The sequence below is a fragment of the Rhinolophus sinicus genome, chromosome X (assembly GCF_036562045.2).
Source record: "Rhinolophus sinicus isolate RSC01 chromosome X, ASM3656204v1, whole genome shotgun sequence".
NCBI classification, from domain to species: Eukaryota; Metazoa; Chordata; class Mammalia; order Chiroptera; family Rhinolophidae; genus Rhinolophus; species Rhinolophus sinicus.
Window position 1 is genome coordinate 116,473,477 of NC_133768.1, and position 19,021 is coordinate 116,492,497.

Sequence of the window (19,021 nt, forward strand, 5' to 3'; positions counted from 1 at the left end):
TGGCCTCTGGGAAGCACCTTCCACAGGCACTAGTGCCACGGGTGTCTGCCCTTCATCTTTGCCCTTCTCAGCACCCCTCATAGAGAAGCCCGTGGTTTGGAAGGAACTCATCCACTGTTCAGGCCAACTTTGTGTCAAGTTTAACTCAAGTTTACCATAAGAAAGCAACAAACGGGCTGGTGTGCTGCTGAAAATGGGCCATGCCTCTTTCCTTTCCCTGGGGACTTGGATGGCCATGTGGTTAAGGGGAGTTGTCCAGGGACACCAGTCCTAGGGACGTCCCCGAAACGGGGGTCTCACAGGCCGTGTGGGGGGATGAGACTGTAGGAAAGTGACTTGGGATGTGCTGGCAGACAGGGTAACTGCCCCTGGGGCCCACCTGACAGAGCAGGGCCTGCTTTGGCCTCCTGGATGGGCTGAATTGCGACCCCTATGGTGGACTGAACCAATAGCAAAGGTTCTGGGTGTCGAAGTTTCTTTAGAATCTTTTGGGTACATACTCTTCTAAGGCCATCATTAGGTGGATGGGCCAAGCAGCACCTCATAGCATCATGCTTCTCTGTCACAGAGCTGGAGGCTCAGGACCTGCTGCTGTTAAATGGACAGGAGCTTGAGGATAACTTCCCCATAACTGCTGGTGCTACAGCTCAGGACAGTTACTGGCTGCCATTTCATTTCTTCAAAATTCTTCTGCGCCTTCAATGCCAGCTGCAATCCAGGCTCACCCTGGAGGTATGAAGTACTGGGCCTGCTTCTGGCAGCAAGGAGGTGGCCTCATGACCGCTTCTCCCTCTCTCCCTCTCTGTCCCATTGTGTCTCCTGCCCCCCCCACCCCCAGCACTGCACTGCTCACTCACCATCCCGAGGCAGTCCCAGGAGCCTTGGTTGAACACTCACCCCCACTGGGCTGTCTAGACAGAGACTGGTCAGCCTTCCAGTCCCAAGCTGCCCACAGACTGGTCAAGGAGAGGAGACAAGCACAGGAAGCAGTCAGCTAATGGTCTAAGGGAGGAGGTGAGGCCCTGACCACTGGAGGTAGATCTGTCCTGAGGTCAGAAGGTCTGTTCTGAAAGTTCATGGAGGAAGAAACCATCTCTTCTGTTCCCCACCCTTACTAGCAAATGTCCTTTCCTCAGAGCTCTGTCTCAGGCCTGTGTCTCCTCTCACTCCACACCCTCTCCCCTGCTGACCTCTGAATCTCTGTCTCCAGGTCACACTAATATGGTCAACGGCTCCATCTCCACCTGAATGTCCCACAAGGACCTCATTCTCAGCCAACCACACTGTGCACCGCCCTCCACCCCTTTCTCTTGGTGACATCACCATGTCTCCAGTAACCCACACTAGAAACCCGAGAGTCATCCTGTGCTCCTCTCTCTCCCTCAGCTCACATTTACAATTTTCACTCATCCATCCAACTGTTCAACAAGTATTTATTATTGAGTCTTCCTCTGAGACCTGGTAGACCCTCCTCTTGTCCCCCGTCAATGCCTGAGTCCAGAACTTTCTTGACTCTGGCCTGTTCCAGAGTGGGGCTCCCTGCCTCCCCCTTAGCCTTCATCCCAGTCATTTGGGGAAGGGACATCCAGATTGCTCCCCAAGCACGTCCTGCTTGTCCCAGGTGGCCCAGGGGAATCATTTGTAGGCGCTATAGAGAAAACTTTGGTTTCCTTTCAGAGTTCTGTCTATATTTTAATGTGTATTTGAAAAATATATAGCTAGTAAATCCAACACATGGTTTCTCATATATTTTTAATTAGGGCAAGATTAAGTGTTTTAAAAGTGAGTCTTTTTAAATAAAATAGTTAAGTAAATAGTAGTACAGGTGGTACATGGAAATGGAAAAATTGATGATGTGAGACACAATTGCCTGAGGTTTAGGAAGCACCAGTTTCTAAGGTAAAGTACATGTTCCTTAGCACAAGTTAGACACCTTCCATGACCAGGCCCCACCCACTCCTCCAACCTTACCTCCTGTCACTTCCTGTTGAACTTAATGATCCAGCCATTTTGAATGACTTCTGCTTTTCCAAATACGCCATAACCAGTCAGGACTCCCATGCTTTCACAAATGCTCTTTTCTCTGCCTGGATCCCCCACCCCCACCCTATAACCCCCATTTTCTCTTGGTAATTTCCTATTCATCCTTCAAAACCCTGATTGGGTGTCACCTCTTCTCTGAAGCCTTCCCTGACTGACCTTCCTCCATACAAAATTAACAGAGTTCATCCCTCCCTCCTCTGTACTAATTTAGTATCTTGTACATAATTTTATCATTGCTGGCATTGTCTTTTTTATTAAGACTTTAATTTTTAAGAGCAGTTTTAGGTTTCAGGATAATTGAAGAGAGGGTATAAAGATTTCCCATGTACCCCCTGCCCCCAGACCTGCACAGCCTCCCCCATATTACCATCTCCCACCAGTGGCACATTTGTTACAGTTGATGAGCCTACACTGACATGTCACCATCACCCAGAGTCCATAGTTTACATGAGGCTCACTCTTGGTGTTGTACCTTCTATGGGTTTGGACGAGTGTATGACATATATTCATCATTAGAGTATTATAAGAGTATTTGCACTACCCTAAAAATCTGTGCCCTACCTGTTCATCCCTCCCCCTCACTCCTCCACCCACCTACCCCTGGCAAGCAGTGATCTTTTTATTTTACTGTCTCCATAGTTCTGCCTTTTCCAGAATGTCATAGAGTTGGAATCATACAGTGTGTAGCCTTCTCAGATTGGCTTCTTTCAGGCATTGTCATTTTTATGGTTGTTATTAATTACTTACCTCCCCTAGTAAAATGTGAGCTTTTCCGGGGCAAGGGCTAACACTTGTTTGCCAAAGGGTGGAAAAGAGAGGCTGACCAGGCTCGATCTGTGAACAAGTGGAGTGATCTTAGGCAAGTCATTTACCTCTGCTACCTCCATCCTTGGGCTAGAAAAAGCTAGGAATCCTTAAAGAGGGGATTCTTAGCACTCACCCCCAGGGTGGTTTGGGAAGATGTGGTGTGAGATAGCTAGGAAAGCTTTTAGAAAGTTTAAATTGATTTTCAAGTGAAAGAAGAGCGATTATGATTGCAGATGGGGGAACACCATGGGCTTTACCTTGAGACTGGAAGCAGAAGTGAGCCTGGCATGTTTGGGGGACCACAGAGAGCAGCCAGCTGAGCTGCTCCCAACAGCCAGTGCACCTACAAAGTGGGTGGGGGTGGGGGTGGAGTGGGGTAGCAGTAGGGTAGTCACAGCATGTGAAAGCCCACATGACCTTGGAGCTCAGGTTGCTTTGATGCTGGAAAACCTTGTCTGCCAGGCTCATGAGTTGGAATTGATTTCTCCACACCTTTCACACCCCCATTCACCTCTTGAGTAAGTGTAGCCCTGTGACCCTGTGAATCTGTATGGGGTCGGGGGAGATACGTGCTCGTGCCATCCTGACTACACAGCACGTGCATAGCTGTGTATACAGGAACCGTCTATTTGAACTAGTGTCCCAAAGAGGAGGGAAAGGGAACCAGTATGACACACCTATTGTCTGACAGCACTTTCCATCCACAACTTTACTTAACCCTCAAAACAACTTCCATGTAGGGATTGTTGGTGCCATTTTATGGATGAGAAAACTGAGACTCAGGGGGAGAGTTGCCCCATGGTCTGATAACCAGAAAGTTGTGGAGCCCAAGTCTGTCTGAATGTCAACTTTGTGTCTATTGCACCATGCCGTGTACTTCTCAGTATCTTTGCCTCAGTGGTAGGAGTTAGTAACCCTGGAGACCAGGTGTGCTGAAAAGAGGGCTCTGTGGCTCTGTTCTGGAAGGGCTAGCAAATCTCTATAGCAACCAGGACTGCAATTCCCATTCTTGTAGAAGTCCCGTCGTATGTCCCTTTGGCGGTATGTTTGTATTGTTGGAATGATTGAACTCACTTGTGTCTCTGTGTTGGGTCCAGAAGCTAGAGCTGAGGATTCCTCAGCTAGGAAGCAAGTGGAGGAATTCCTGAATTTAAGCCTAAACCAGGTGTTCAGAGGGGCTTCTGGTGCAAGGAGACGTCGTATCATGCTGCTTTCCCACCACCGTCCCCAAGCAGCCATACCAGCACTGTAAGCATGGTAACCTGTGTTCTAAGATGAAAATGAGTCCCCTGTTCTCTCCTCTGTGCCTAAATAAAATGAAGAAATCACCTCATTGCATTTGCAAGGCATTTCCTAGTTGACCTGGCCGTATCATATTCACAAGCTTATTGAATTCTCATCTTGATTAACATGTGACCGACGCTAAAGTGGCAGACACTTAGGAGGGAGTCGAGTGGCCTCTATCCCCTGGGGGCCTTCCTTCCTAATCCAACTTAATGAGCCCATTGGATGGTACGGAAGAAGGTGAAACTCTAGACCCCCAAACAAAATATTTCCTCACCTCCCACACTGAGAGATGTGTTGGAGGTAGAGGACTGGCCCTGGTGCTTGAGGCCAATCATGATGCTCCCACATTCCCTGTTATAATGTTGTTTGTGAAATGAAAAATACAAATCCATTCACACCTAGAACAATTATGCTGGCAAATCATTTTGTCAAGCTGAGACCACATCATATTTCCCTGAGCCAGCAAACACACTTGAAAGACAGAAATGCAAAAGTAGAGACAGCCACAAGAAATGGGAAGATGCATGGATTTTGTGTGGGCAGCCTCAAGTTTGAATCTAAGCTGTGACCCTTACTTTGGTTCTCGGTGGGGGGGAGTTATTTTACCCTTGTATCCTCAGTTTCTACATGTGCAATGTGAGAATCACAATAGTAACCAGTACCTCCTTACAGGGCTGTGGTGAGGAGTCAATGATGTGGGAAGTTTTCAAGGGCTTTGTGATGTGTGATGCGCTGCACTCTGGAACGTCTTATCATGGGATATATACAAATGCACATTGTTGAAGCAAGTGAAGCTTTCTGGTTTCAGCCATGGTTGGGGAACAATCGGGGACATGTGGGTTTTCCTTGTCCTCTAAAATGCCTAAGCTTCGTGGTAAGATTAGAATAATCGATAAAGAAAGTGGAGAAGACTTCCACAGCTACTTGGGGTCTCAGCCAAGCTCTCAGAGCTTCTGCTGCATACTTGGTCTGGTAGGATTAGTGGTACCTCCCTCACAGGCTGGTTGTAAACATGAAATGAGGTGTGGTGTGTGAAGCAGCTGGCATGTGGTGTGCTGCCATTATTGCTGCTTCAAGCTGTCAGAGTAGGTGGGCTTCTAGGGATCACTGATGCACAGCTTGTCAACAGGTGCTAAGAAGGCTGTGGAGAGAGTATGGGGGGACACACTGTGTATTATTATTAATTTTTTCATGTCAACATTGAGCAGTATACTTGTTGTCTGTCATGACGGTACCCAGGTATTTTAATAAAGGTGACATGTGCACTTTGAAACCACTCATCTCCTACAAACCTTTCAGCTCCTATCACAGGGGATGACACACTCTGGCATGTGGGAGGCAGGCCAGGTATGGAGGCTGATGGGAGACCAAGTCGGGGGCAGGAGCAACAATGTTTTGAAGGGAGACCCTCCCTGAGCTTTAGGCAGAAGGCCAGGAGTGATAGAAGGGCCACTCGAAGACATAGACCAGCCCTGACATAGCTCCTATCCAGCCAGGCAGCACTCTGAGCACTTTGCTGATACTAACTCATTAGATGCACGCAACAACCTGATGTTAGCTCCTAATTATATAGATTAGAAAGTGAGGCTCAGAGAGGTTAAGTCACTCACCCAAGGGCACACAGGTGAGCCTGGGATTCCAGCCCAGGCAGTAGGACTCCCCATTCTGTCATCTTAGTCAGTCACGATGCTCATCTGCCAACGTGAAGGAGCGTTTGTCTTCCACCCACCAGCTGGGCAAAGACTGGACTTCAGTGTCTACCAAGAATTAGTGCCATGATTCTCAAACACTGTCAACTCCTGGGCTCCACTCCCGAGAAGTTCTGGAAGTGCAGCCAGCAGGGAGGGCAGGTTTTGTGGAAGCATCTCTCCCACCCGGACAAACATTTAAGTCCCAGCCGTAGCTCTGTCTCTCCCCAAGCAATGGCGCTTATCTCTTTCCTCTGTCACCACAGCCAGACTTCCTGAGAGGTGTCTCCCCTGCCCTCCCACTTCCCTCCTTAACCTGCTGTGGTCTGGCCAAGATCACCCTCTTGGTGTCGCCACAGAGAACACTCATTCCTTGGACCTCAGCCAACTTAGATTCTTGAATGCAGTAGACGATGTAAATGGGTCCTTGCTCCTAGACACTTACCCTTTCCTAACCTCAGGGACACAGCGCATTCGCCTTTGTCTGGCAATTTCACCTCAGTCTTTTTCAGTGCCTTTCTGTAGCCATACAAATATGTTGGGAAGATGGGGCTGCATAGACCCACAGCCCTGCCCTCCAGGAGTTGTTTTGTATAGGAGGTGCTCGGTGCCCTGGAGGCAACAAGCTGCTTCCCCGTGTCTCTGTCAAAAAACCAAATAATGGAAAGGAGAATAAGTCTCCGGCTCTGTCTCTTTGACTCTTCCAAGTAGAAGCGGGTCATGGCCAAGGCACAATCCCTTGGCCTATGCTGGTTTTGCCAGTATGGTCCTGGGGTCCCTTTGTAAGGGGCCTCTGGCACATGTGACTTGTTTCCTGGGCCCCTGTCCTTCTAAGCACATGGAAACAAATTTGAACAAGGTATGTTTTAAAGCCAGTGATTCATGCTCTGTGCCCTGGGCAGTAGACTTTGCTAGAATCTGCAATATGCGGCTGGGCTGGAGGTAGGTGAAGCAGTGAGGAAGGTCAGCAGGCTTCTCCGCCTAATGCCGGACTCTGAACCTCACTATTCTCACGGTGCTTCCCAAGACTTCCCTCTGGGAACCTCAGTTTGCTCCTGATACCGAGTCCTCTGTCTGTGCTGAGGATGCTGGCGGATGACCTCTACGGGGTGTAGGCACTTGTTAGGAGTGCAGGAAAGTAAACTGAATGGCATCTAGCCGTAGTGCACCAACTCTGTCCAGGCCAAGAGAGAAAGTGTGTGTGTGCAAGAGACTTGTAAAAACAAGGCCTATCTCTGTGCACGTCTCTCCTCTGGGAAGGAAGGGGCTGCGCAGTGACAATAGGCCAGGGGCGCTGAGTCAGACAGCCAGTTCCTGCTCATTTCCCCTCACTGCAGGATAGCAGCCGAGCGGGAGGTCAGCCCTCCGTGGTGCTCCGACTTGGGCCTTGGGCAGTGAAGTGTACCTAGAGCTAGACGGTTCCCCTCACTGGCCTGCTGGGACGGAACCATCCGGACCAGTGTGGCTGCACGGGTGCTGGAGGTGGAGGGCAGTGGGAAAGGAGAGAGAGGAAAGTCACTTTGGGAATCCTGCATCACATTCCCTGGGCTGGGCAGCCCAGGGACAACTTCCCGGGGTAATAGATCATGTGACCAACGGGGCCAAACTGAGCCAGCCACGGTGTTGGGAGGCGGGGAAGGGAAGGGGCCCTGAGTGCCCCCTGAGGAGCCTGGGGACAGGGTTCAGAGCAGTGCAGAGCCCATCGGCTGCCTGCCCCCAGTGTGGGCCCAGCACACGCTTCTTCCTTGCATGACGACCTGCTGGATGTGGAGTCTTGGCCATCCACATGGCTGGGATGGACAGAGCAGAGGCTGTCACCATCTTCTGGAGCCGGGGAGGTGAGTCGTTGGGGGGAGGAGGGTCACTTGCTCAGCAGAGGGGAGAAGGGAAGGAAGTGGGGCCTATTGAGGGGAGGGGTTTTCTACACAGAGCCGTCCTGAGCCAGCCTGTGCCATCTGGGGGCGTGGGGGAGTGGGTTCCCCAGTACTAGAGGTCTGCAAGGAGGGGCAGGTGGGCCACTTAGCAGAGGTGCTTTGAAAGCAATTCCAAATCGGGTGACTCTGGGGGAGGAGAGGGTGGATGTGATCACATCCTAACCCTGATAAGCTGGATTCTAAAGGGATAATGAAAGTGACTGAGGGATTGTAAGTGTGTGTGTAAGAAGTGCTGTACCTCTTATTTTCTGTAAACCAACTAAACATACCCTCTCAGGCCCTGTCCCTTGGATGCTGGAAAATACCATGTCAGTCAATCTTGGGGTTTACACACCTCCTGGACTTCTGCTAAAATCCTGGTGTGTGTGTGTGTGTGTGTGTGTGTGTGTGTGTGTGCGCGCGCGCGTATGTTTGCTTGTTTGTTTTCTATAACACCAAGCATGGAAGCAGGGAGGAGCAGGAAAGGGGCACCGGTCACTGGTCATCTGTCCACCCACGTTATTACCAAGAGATCAAGTGCTTTGTAATTGCAGCTGAAGCCAGACTTCCTGGCAGTAAGGTAGAGTCAGGTTCAGGGTCCTGAGCCACACCAGGGCCTCTCGCTGGCTTACGTGACGACGATAGCGAGGGGTGTGGTGACACTGCCGTTGCGTGCCCTTGAACATGTGCTGGAAGCTATAGTGAGTGCTGCGGACGTAGCTGGAGTCCATCCTGTGTCTCTGAGGCTCTACTGGGTCCTTTGTGGCAGGAGGTGATGAGCTAGAGGAGTTTGAACAGCACAGTGATGGGTCTGAGAAGAGTAGATGAGATGGAGGCACAGTCGCTACAGCTGAGACCCATGGACAAGGAGGAACTTTCTAATAGACTGTCTAGGGCTGCCTTGAAAGGGAATGAGGGCTGTGGGTGTCTTTAGGCATGTTGCCTTTCCCATAGTCACGGGGCAAACACTTGAGAAGACAAGGGCCAGTGCAGGTTGGCCCTGCTCTTCTGAGGAGGCAGCACCCACCTCAGCAGGGGTGCAGTCCCAGCCCCATCCTGCAGTGGGCTCCCTCCTTCCACCTCCACAGCTCCAACCCTGGGCTGGCACCACCATCTCTCCCTCCCCCTGGGCTCCCTGCTCCCACCTTTGCCCCTCTCCAGCCAGAGCAAGACTTTCAAAACAGAGCCAGCTGCTCAAAGCCCTCTGCTGGCCGCCCACCGCCCGTTGAGGACAGTCCAGATTTCTTTTTCTTCTTTACTGCGTCCTTTTTACTCTCTAAAAACAGCAGAGATAGCGTCGTTTCTCACTCTAACACAGCTCTGACATTTCATAAATCTATGTCCTAGACAGCTGGAAAAGGCTATATTTAACCTTCCGCCTCATGGCCTTTGATGAAGGGACTTGCTTCAGGCACTGCCTCCTAGTGCCACAGAAGACCAGAGCCTTTTCTTTGTTCTCTCAGAGGCCAAAGTGGCCTCTCCCTCCAAAGGGGTGGTGCCCACAGCTTGGCCAGCCCCCTGCCCCAGAGCACCCACCGTCCCCTGTGTCTATGTGAGGGTCCCGGGTCCCAGCCCCTGGAATATGCCCCCTCTGCTTTCTTATGAGCCCCACAGCTGGGGGAGCACAAGAATAGGACTAAGAACAGGGCCGGTGTTGGCTGCTAGTCTGGGCTGGGAAGGGGAGCCAGGAGAGAAGAAAATGTGTCATGCTAAATAACATGGCAGGCCCTGTATGTGAAGTTTTGCATATCATGCCTCCTGTGACCCTCACAGCAATCCTAGGCTGTGGGTAGTATTATTACCTACGTCATACTCCAATGAGGACACATGTAACCTCTGCCCCTACCTGAGGAGTCCAGCCCTGCACTCTAAGGCCTGATGGACTGACTTCTTCCCACCTCTGCTCCCGCATTCTCTTCTCGCCTGCCTCACAGATGGCAGCTACTGGGACTGGTCGCCTCACACAATTAGCTCTACTCTTCTTTTTTCCTGCCGGTCCCCTTCCCTGCTAACAACACTAACACCCTCTGTGTCCTTGGACAAATCGGTTCCCCGCCTGGTCCCAGTGGGAAGATAGGGCACTCCGTGAGGGCCCTCCCGGTTCACAGTGTGGGCCATGACAGTTGCCACAGGCGCCGGTTCAGAAACTTCACTGAGCCAACGAAGGGGCCGTTTACATGGAAGTGACTGCCCCTGAGCCAATGGACAAAGCGACAGAGTGGTAATGAGCACCACGTTTGTAGGGCACTTTATTGTTTACGAAGTGCTTTCACAGTCAGCGGGGTAGCAGGGAGGGGACCTCCAAGGTGATCTTAATGGCACATGGTACAGCTTTAAAGAACATTGAATTACATGGTGAGAAAATGGTTCTCGCTTCCTTCTCCTTGCAGCTTTGCGATTGTATCAAAGAGAAAGTCTCAGCATGGTGCTATTCTTCAACCTCTGTAATGCTTGCTAAGCTTTTGGAATGGAGCTGGAGCAGGCCTGGGTCTCAAACATGCTAACAGACAGACAACGATACCCACATAGAACTTAATTACTCTCTTTCCATTGTATTTTTGTCACTGTTATTTCCTATTTCTGGCAAATGATGCTCCTTTTGTTTTGTTTTGTTTTTTGTTACCTTATACAATTTATTTTAATATAAATTTATTCAGGCAAAATGTTCATATTGAGAAAAAGATGAAGCGTGTACCACAGGGGCCCAGTCAGACCCCCCCAGGGCTTCAGTGCTGGAGAGGCAGGGACAAGAAAATAGTGGTCTGGAGGGCAGAGTGTGGCTGTCGAGAGTTGGTGGCTGTATTTTTAACTAAAAAAAAAAGAGTTGGTGGCCAGTACGGCATAATAAATGTTTGTTAAAACAATGAATGAGTATGATATTCTGAGCACTGGGCTTAGAGGCGAGGATGATACAAACGCAAACAAGTTGCAGGGAACTTCTGGTATAAGGGAGGTCACTTTTTACTAATAGTAAAGAGACTATTCTTGCTTCTCTTGGAGGCCTTATCATAAGAGCCTCCCAACAACCCTGGCAAACTGAGGTGCAAGGATTTGCTTTACACCTCACTGCCGGCCAGATCCCCCGAGCCAGGCCAGTACCGCATACCCTCTCTTTACCCCACCCAGCCCCTCAAAGCCATGTGCAGTCCTTTGCAGTTTGCAAAGCGCTTGTTACATGTATTGTCATCTTGTCACAGCCCCGTGAGGGCGAAAAATAAGGGTTGCAGAAGAAAGTAGGTTTTTACCTTTAGTTTCTTAACCTGTCTGGTATTCTTTCAGAAATAGATATATTCTGATCATATTTATAACAGTGACATTCTTTTTTATTTGTTTTTTTTCTCCTACACATTCTTAACCACCTGTGAAATTCTTCCTTTACACTCACCTGTTCTTTCAGAGCTTGTCTCAAAAGTGACAAAATTGTGATCAAAATCCTTAGTTCCTTTTGAGCTATGAGGAGGGGAAATATGGTTTTTTGCTTTTAAAATTTCAGCCTTACTCAAAAGGCAAAACTTTCTTACTTTGAAACATTAAAAATGTATGACACCAAGAATACCTCTTCTTTAATGTGCAATGAATACTGTAGGAGATTTTTTTGGGGCAGGGGTCGTATAGTCTGAATAAAAGGCCACTTAGAGGCAACTAAAACCCTTCCTTGTCCCCTCTCTACCACCCCTAGGCTGTACCCTCTGCCCGTCTTTGTGCCCACCCTCCTCCTCAAACTCCAGACCAAGTCTCTTTGTTATCTTCATTCCATGCCCAGAAGGTTTCCTGTCAAGTGCCAATGAAGGCAAGTTCTGAGGCTGTCCAGAAAGAATTCTAGCATCTCTCCCAATGGGTTCCACTGGAGGTTATCTCGTCCCAGAGTTCGCCTAAAGCAGAGCTTTTGTCTCGAGTTTTCTGTGCCATTACTATCATAGGACCAGAATTAAAATGTTCTCTCTAGTTATAATTACCACAATACCATGCTAGCCTCATGGATTAAGCAAGAGAGCCCTCATTTCTAATCATTTCCTTGACTTCCTTGTAGGGAACTTGCAATAAACAATGGGGGCCAAAGTGGGGTGTAGGGATCAACTTTATGCTTTAAAGATTAGCAGACTAAATAAATCACCCTTATTAAAGTGTAGTTTTCAAAGAGTTACAAACATGATTCATTGAAATATATAGTGATGACGTATCAAAGATTTATTGAACTCATTGATAAGGGAAACAGCATTGTGGTGAAGCTGGTTTTAAAAAAGATATGGGAGCCTGACAGTTCCTCAGAAAGTTAAACAGAGAGTTCCCATATGACCCAGGAATCCCACTTTTGGGTATCTACCCAAAAGAATTGAAAACAGGGACTCGAACAGATACTTGTACATGAATATTCATCGCAGCACTATTCACAATAGCCAAAAAGTGGAAACAACCCAAATGTCCATCAGCAGATGAATGGATACATAAAACATGGTCATATCCATACAATGGAATGTTATTCAGCTGTAAAGGGAGTGAATTTCTAATCTGTGTTACAACATGGATGAACCTTGAAAACGTTTTCAGTAAAAGAAACCAGGCACAAAAGAGCAAATACTGTATGATTCCACTAATATGAAAAATCTGCAGTAGGCAAATACATAGGGACAGAAAGTAGACTGGACATATGCAGGAGCTGGGAGGAATGGGCATAAGAAATTACTGCCTAAGTTTCTGTTTGGAGTGATGACAATTTTTGGAAATGAATAGTGGAGATGGTTGGGTAGTGGAGATAGTGGAGATAGTGATACAATGATGGGAATATAATTTATGCCATTGATTTGTACACTTAAAATGATTAAAATGGCAAACTGTACTATTTTCTAACTTTTAAAAAAATCTACTCCCTTTTAAAAGTGTTTACTTGCTCAAAGCTGCAGGTTTGATATGCTATTTAAAGAAAAAAGTTCATAAGTCTCCCAGCTCACATGTCGTTTGTTCCATACTTGATTGTGTTCTGTTCCTTGAGGACAGCTACCCAGGCCTTCGTGTCCCTGCAACACGCAGCACTGACCTAACTAAGCATTTGGCAGGTTCCTACCACGTACACTATGCTTGACTGAGGTCCCATCTTGGTTGGCAAGGTTCGGAACACTCATGGCTTTCCCTTTGTCTTTTAAAGAAACATTGAAAATGGACTCTCTGTCCTCCAGGGACTTACATTCTGGCTGGGGAAACAAAAGCAAGTGTTCTAGGTGAGTCAGGCAGACCTAGGACACTGTTGGCCCCTTCCTACTTATGTTACCTTGAACAATAAGCCTCGCTATCCCTCAGTTTCCTCATCAATGCAATGAAAATAATCATTCCTATCTTGACTACTTCATAGACGAGATGGGAGGTTCTAATGAAGAGAGCTGTGTAAGTGCTTGTGAACAAGAAAATGATATTCATATTTTAGTTAAATTATTCAATGAAGTTTAAATAACAACGCAAGGTAGCCAAGCTCCAAATGAGTTCTTGTGGTACTTACTAATGGGCAGGAATATTCCAGAAGGCTTGCTTAGGTGGGTCATGAAGCATGAGCAGAATTTCAATCAGGGCTGGGGGGAGGGGTAGCATACATGCACAGGGAGCACAAGGGAAGCAGATTGGATAAGGGAAGAGAGATGGGCACGTGCTTGAGGCTGGTGAGGAGACCAAGTGTGAAGAGGCAGTGGGAGAACCGCCAAGGCGAAGCCTCCGGTGCCAGGCTGGGCCTTCCAGCTGGGAGAAGTCACGGCGGCTCTTGAACAGAGGCGTGTGTTAGGAAAGCAAACTTTAGAATGTAGATTCCTCTAAGACTGGACTTCTTGTTCTCCTCATAATTTATTTTCCATTCAAGTGTTGTTATTACAAAATAAAACACAGACTCATTAAACAAACAAAAAAATCAACAAACATATTTGGAGTAAAAAATGGAAGTCCATCTTCAACTCACCCTTCCTTTTCCACACCCCTCCCCACAAGTTCCAGTCTCTTTCAAAGGCCATCACTCATTCCAGATCTTTTCCTATGACTATGCCTACATATGTCCGTATCTTTCTACATAAATGGGATTCTATCATGCATTTTGAATGGCTATATAGCATTTCTTAGTAAGAATGTACCATAATTTATTTCACCAATCCCCTACTGAAGATTTCTGCAATTAACTTTGCTTTTGCTTTTTTGCTTTTATGTCTTTAGAGTAATATATGCATGTGGCAAAAGAAATTCAACAGTATAAAATAGTATTTACTGAAAAGAGTAATCCTCCTGCCTCGTCCAACCTCAGCCCCACTTTAACAGCTCCCCTCTCAAGAGACAACCACGCGTACCAGTTTCTTGTGTGTCCTTCCAGATATGATGTGTGCATATATCAAAGTGTGGGAGAGAGAGTGTGTGTGTGTGTGTGTGTGTGTGTGTGTGTGTGTGGAGAGGGAAGGAAGGACAGAATATTCTATCATGTGGCCGAGCCACAATTTACCTAACTTATCTTCTATTGGAGGGGGTTATTGCCAGTGTCTTGCCATTACACACAGTAGTACAATGTATATCTTTGTTCATGCAGCTTCATATGGACTTCGTCTCTAGTAGAAATTCCTAGAAGTGGCGTTGTTGAGTAAAAAGGAATGTGCATTTCAATTTTTGACACATAATGCCAACTTGCCTTCCAAAGAAGTTGTGTCACCAGCCATGTATGAGAGTGCCTGTTCCTCCATATTGCTCTTTCCCCATCATGGCATTGTAATACAACTTTTTCATCTGAGCTGGGGAACAGGATGAAAGATGAGACAGTGGGCTGGGAGCATGGTCAGGGAAGGCAGACATTGCCCAGGCATTGCCCGTGGGTATGGCTGAGGATCTCATACCAGCCCAGTGGGGTATGTAACTACAGACATTGTGTCCCCAAGACCTTAGGTATGTAGTGGCACCCAGGAATTACTCATGATCCACGAATCCACATGGTATGGGTCTTTACCTGCCCAGAGTGATTCTTTTGGTTCTTGCTGCAGTCTTCCAGCTTCACACAGAACCTCTCTGGACCTCCTTCCGTGCATCAGCAGCCAGGACCGGAAAGCCTGAATGGCTGTGCTCATGTTCACACACACACACACACACACACACACACACACACCAAGAGGACACAATACAGAAGTCAAGACCCAGGTTCCCCAGTACAACTCCGGGCTTTCTGAAGCACAGCTCTTGTGTGTGGTCTGGGTTCCCAGAGACTGCAAGTAAGCTGGTCCCTTGTCGTAAGAACAAGGTGTGCTTCAGTTTCTTTAGGTGGCAGGGCATGAACGTCAGGATTTATGTATAGGTGATGGAGAGGAAGCCATCTCTGGCAGCTGCTACTCTTCACAAGTGATGCTGCAGGACTGCTGGCCACCACTCAGCTTCTCTCTGTCACGGCCTCTCCTGCTGCCCGCACAGCCTTGCTTTGCTTACTGCTGTCTCCCTGGGCGTCTCCTGGCTTCTGAGCCACCCCACTACATGGACCCCTCCATATGTCTATGTCACATTGAGTTCACCAGCAAAGGACTCTTGTTGAGTCACTTGGTCACTCGTTGGGTCCTCATTGCAGCACACTCAGAGGCCACTAGGCGCCCTCGAGACCTAGCTGGAAGATGACTATCCTTGACTCAGGCATAGGTTCCCTAGTCCATTCAGTTTTGAGCAAAACAACAGTGCCTGGCACGGAGTAGCCACTCAGCAAAATATTTATCAAATGAGTAAATAGTAATCCAGACTCAAGGAATCACTTCTGTCCACTTTGTTCAGAAGGGGCTTATGGGTGAGGCGGGCCCATAAGCATTGTAGGAGTCCTGTCTAATACATTCAGCTTAAGGCCACACTTAGCAAATCAATTCCCTGGCTTTCTGATATACTTCTATCTGCAAATGTTCTATGGAGAAGAATGCAGGCTTTGTCAGCAGACAGACCTGAGTTCCAATCCTGACTATCACCAGCTCTGCAGCTTTCGGCAGCTTCCTTGACCTCTCCTTGCCCTCACCAATAAGAGGGGCCTTAGAATAGCTGCCTTGCAGTGTTTTTGGGGAAACTCGGCTAGACAGAGACTGCAAAGTGCCTAGTACATGAAGGTGTTCAAGAGGAATTATCTGTTGTGATTAGTAAAGTCATTTTTTTAAGTTAAACCTCTGGCTTTATCGGTTAAGCTCTCAGTAAATGAATTTCTCAAGTCAAACACCACCAGGCAGCATAAACACTTCTTCTTATGGATGTTCACGAACAAAGGAAAAAGCCCTTTTCTTCTTTCTTCTCTTTCTTTATTTCTTTCTGCTGGTCATTTAGTTTTGACGCAAGGCAAGCCATCTCCTCATTTGCTAAGATTCTTTTCAAATACTTACGAATTCTGTCTCCTTCTGATAGTTGTACAACCTGGGTTCTAATGCACTGAGTATCCCCTGGACTATTTCGGCATTTTATTGGAATTAATTACCAGGAAAGGGCCTTTCCCTGCAGACGTGGGACTCTGGCCAGGTCCCTATGTGGCAGTAGTGAGGGTATCTCCATCGAAGACACATGTTGTTACAAGCGCCTTCATGGTAGCTGGTCCTGTGCTGTGGGTTCTTTTCTGTCCATGCATGGATGTTGAGAGTGTTTCCAGTGTGAAAGTATAGTTACTGGATCAAATCATATGTGAATTGTTACTTTGGATAAACAGCAGAATATTGCCCTGAAGAAAGGCTTCAAATGTACACCTGTATCAACATGATGGGTCCCATTCCCTTCCCTCAGAGGTGCACACGGGGCTTCAACTGATCCTATAAAATTTTATGTCTTTCAGAAGAAGGTTCTGGGGAAAATGTGTTTGTTCCTAGTACTTTTATGTATGCTTGAAATAGTTCATGATCTAAAAAGGAAACTGAGGCTCAGACAGGTTCACAGCCCCACTGGAGCCCCGACCCAGTTGGTTAGTGGTGGGCAGAGCATCACCGAGACCTCACATTGCAGTTCACTGAGAGCCCCTTGTCTCCCAGACTCCAGTGTAAATCCTTGGGTAACATTATGATTCTTGGATTCCAGGCCAAAGAAGATGACCCCCAAATTTTTGCTATTGTCGCCCCAATGCTGGAGCCTGCCAGCCCACCAAGTTTACTCAGGGGTATACTTGAACTAAGTGTGATGAGTGCTTGGGGCAAATGTCAGATCCTGGAGCCATGAGCCTGACATTGAGACATGGGTGTGGCGAAGCAACAGCCTCGCAAACCTCTTTCTGGAACTGAAATTTTGCCTCGATGTCTCCTGCCAGCAGCATCGCCCTGATCAGTGACATAATGGGGGCCGTCAGGACTTATCGGCAGCACTTGGAATAAAACAGAAAGTAGGAGTGGTAGGAAGGGCTGTCCTCAGTGCTTGGCCTGGTTGCCATGGTCCCCAAGCACTATTGTTTCCTTCAACCATTCGTGGCATCCATCAGCAGGCAGGACCCAGAGACTCTTTGAGGCAGACCAGGGAGAAAGTGGTTAACCGAAAAGACAAGACAGAGTAGGGAGTAATTAAACAAACAAAAAGAGTGAGTGGGAAGGATTTGGTGTACAGAAATGTGAGGCCTAGAAAACCGATTTTTTTTAAGGAGTCTTCCTGAGATGTGATGGATGAGTGGCTGAATCAGAGTTAGCTGACAAGTGCGCATTATGTAGCTGCCATGTGTTATGAGTACAGCAACTCTGTGACCTGGATTTTCCAGCAAAGTCCCAGTTTCAAGTTTTTGATTCTATTTGTCAGGCCAAGAATCCTGGTTTGCGCTTCAGAAAATAAGGTCACTGTAGTCTAGTAGCTCACTAGGTCACCCAGGGAAGGCTGCTCTTCCTGCTGAGAAGGGCGTCTCCGCATGGGGTGTACCGCAGACACAGGCTTTGACCCCCACAGACGAGAGTTTAAATGCACTCTGCATTAACTCTGCCAACTTGGGCGATTCTCGGACCCCCCATTTCCTCACCTGTGCAATGAGAACAATAACACCTGTGACACAGGGTTATTCTGAATAACAAACGACATGTTTACCTTTAAAGGTGAATGTTAGTTGTTAAAATTCATTCCTTCATTCAACAACTAAGTGTCCACTGCATTCCAGGCATGAGGCCAGGCCTGGGAATACAGAGGTGAGCAAAACAGATATGGTCCCTTCTAGCGTGGAGCTTTCAGCCCGGGCTGGGGGGCAAGGGGGTCGGTAGACATTAGTCAAAGACTCACCCATCCAAGGTCCATGCAGGGGAGACACAGGGTAGAACTGTTGTTTGTAAAAGCTTCTGTATAGAGTGAGGGGGCATGAGAAGGGACTGAAAGCCATTAGCAGGCTCTGTCAGCGACAGTAGCTTGGACTAGGGCAGCGGCAGTGCCAGTGAGAAATGGTCAGAATCTGGATCTATTTTGGAGGTAAAAGCAATGGAACTTGATGGACTGCCGTTCGGGAGTGAGGAAGAGGTACCTGTGTTCCTAGGCCAGGGGCCACAAAGCCGGTCCTGGGCTACTGAGCGTTACTGTGTGGACGCTGCGTTTCTCCTCTTCCGCCTCCTGTGCAGCAGTGCAGTTCCAGTCCTTAGGTCTGGAAATCTGTTCACTGGACTTGCTCTTAAATAAGCATCTAGTATTTAAAATTGAGCTTTTGCCAATGCGGTTTATAGATGACGTAATACAGAATTGTACACCTAAAATCTGTGTAACTTTACGAACAATTGTCACCCCAATAAACTTTAATTTAAAAAAAACTTTCAAAAAAGAAGATAAATAAATAAATAAAACAAAATAAAATTGGGCTTTTGTGTAAATTAAAAAGCCAAATAGATGGCATTCTGGCTTAGTTTCCATGAACTGAGGATACTGAGAAAATTCTTCACTCTAGGTGGTCTCCTCAGGGACCGGTATACGTTTTTTTCCATTGGACTCCTTTCAAACTTCTGGCTCAGTGTTTTTCATGCTAAGATGCTGAAAGAGAAGAGGACCTGAAAGGGGAGTGGAGATAGGAAGGGTCAAAGACAAGGTTGAGTTCCATAACAATAGTTAACCACACTTTGTAGTTTTCAAAGGAATGTCCTACTAATTATTTATTGTCATGTCTTGACTCCCAGTCCACTGCTTTTGCTACTTACTGCGCTGCCAGAATCTTCACTTTTAGGGTGAGGAGTGGCAGGGCAGATCTCTCCATGAAAAACAAAAAACTTCCAATAGACATTCAAGGCCTTTCTTTATTGAAGCAATTTATTTCATTTGCATTGAAAATGATTGTTGAAAGAAAATTTGGCATTTTCCCACACCACTTGTCCCCACACACTTCAA

General features: G+C 47.5%; 1 protein-coding gene across 5 annotated transcripts in view; it reads left to right on the forward strand.

Moving 5' to 3' along the window:
• Nucleotides 1-19,021, forward strand: part of NHSL2 (NHS like 2) — a 186,455-nt gene that overhangs the window by 121,576 nt on the left and 45,858 nt on the right. Inside the window, exon 1 of one of the 5 annotated variants that reach the window (XM_074324040.1) lies at nt 7,171-7,663. The exons of the other annotated variants lie outside the window; for them this stretch is intronic. Within the exon in view, the coding sequence (XP_074180141.1) occupies nt 7,612-7,663 (52 nt within the window). The 5' untranslated portion in view covers nt 7,171-7,611. Of the gene's footprint in view, nt 1-7,170; nt 7,664-19,021 lie in introns of those variants that run through there. 5 annotated transcript variants of the gene reach the window in all.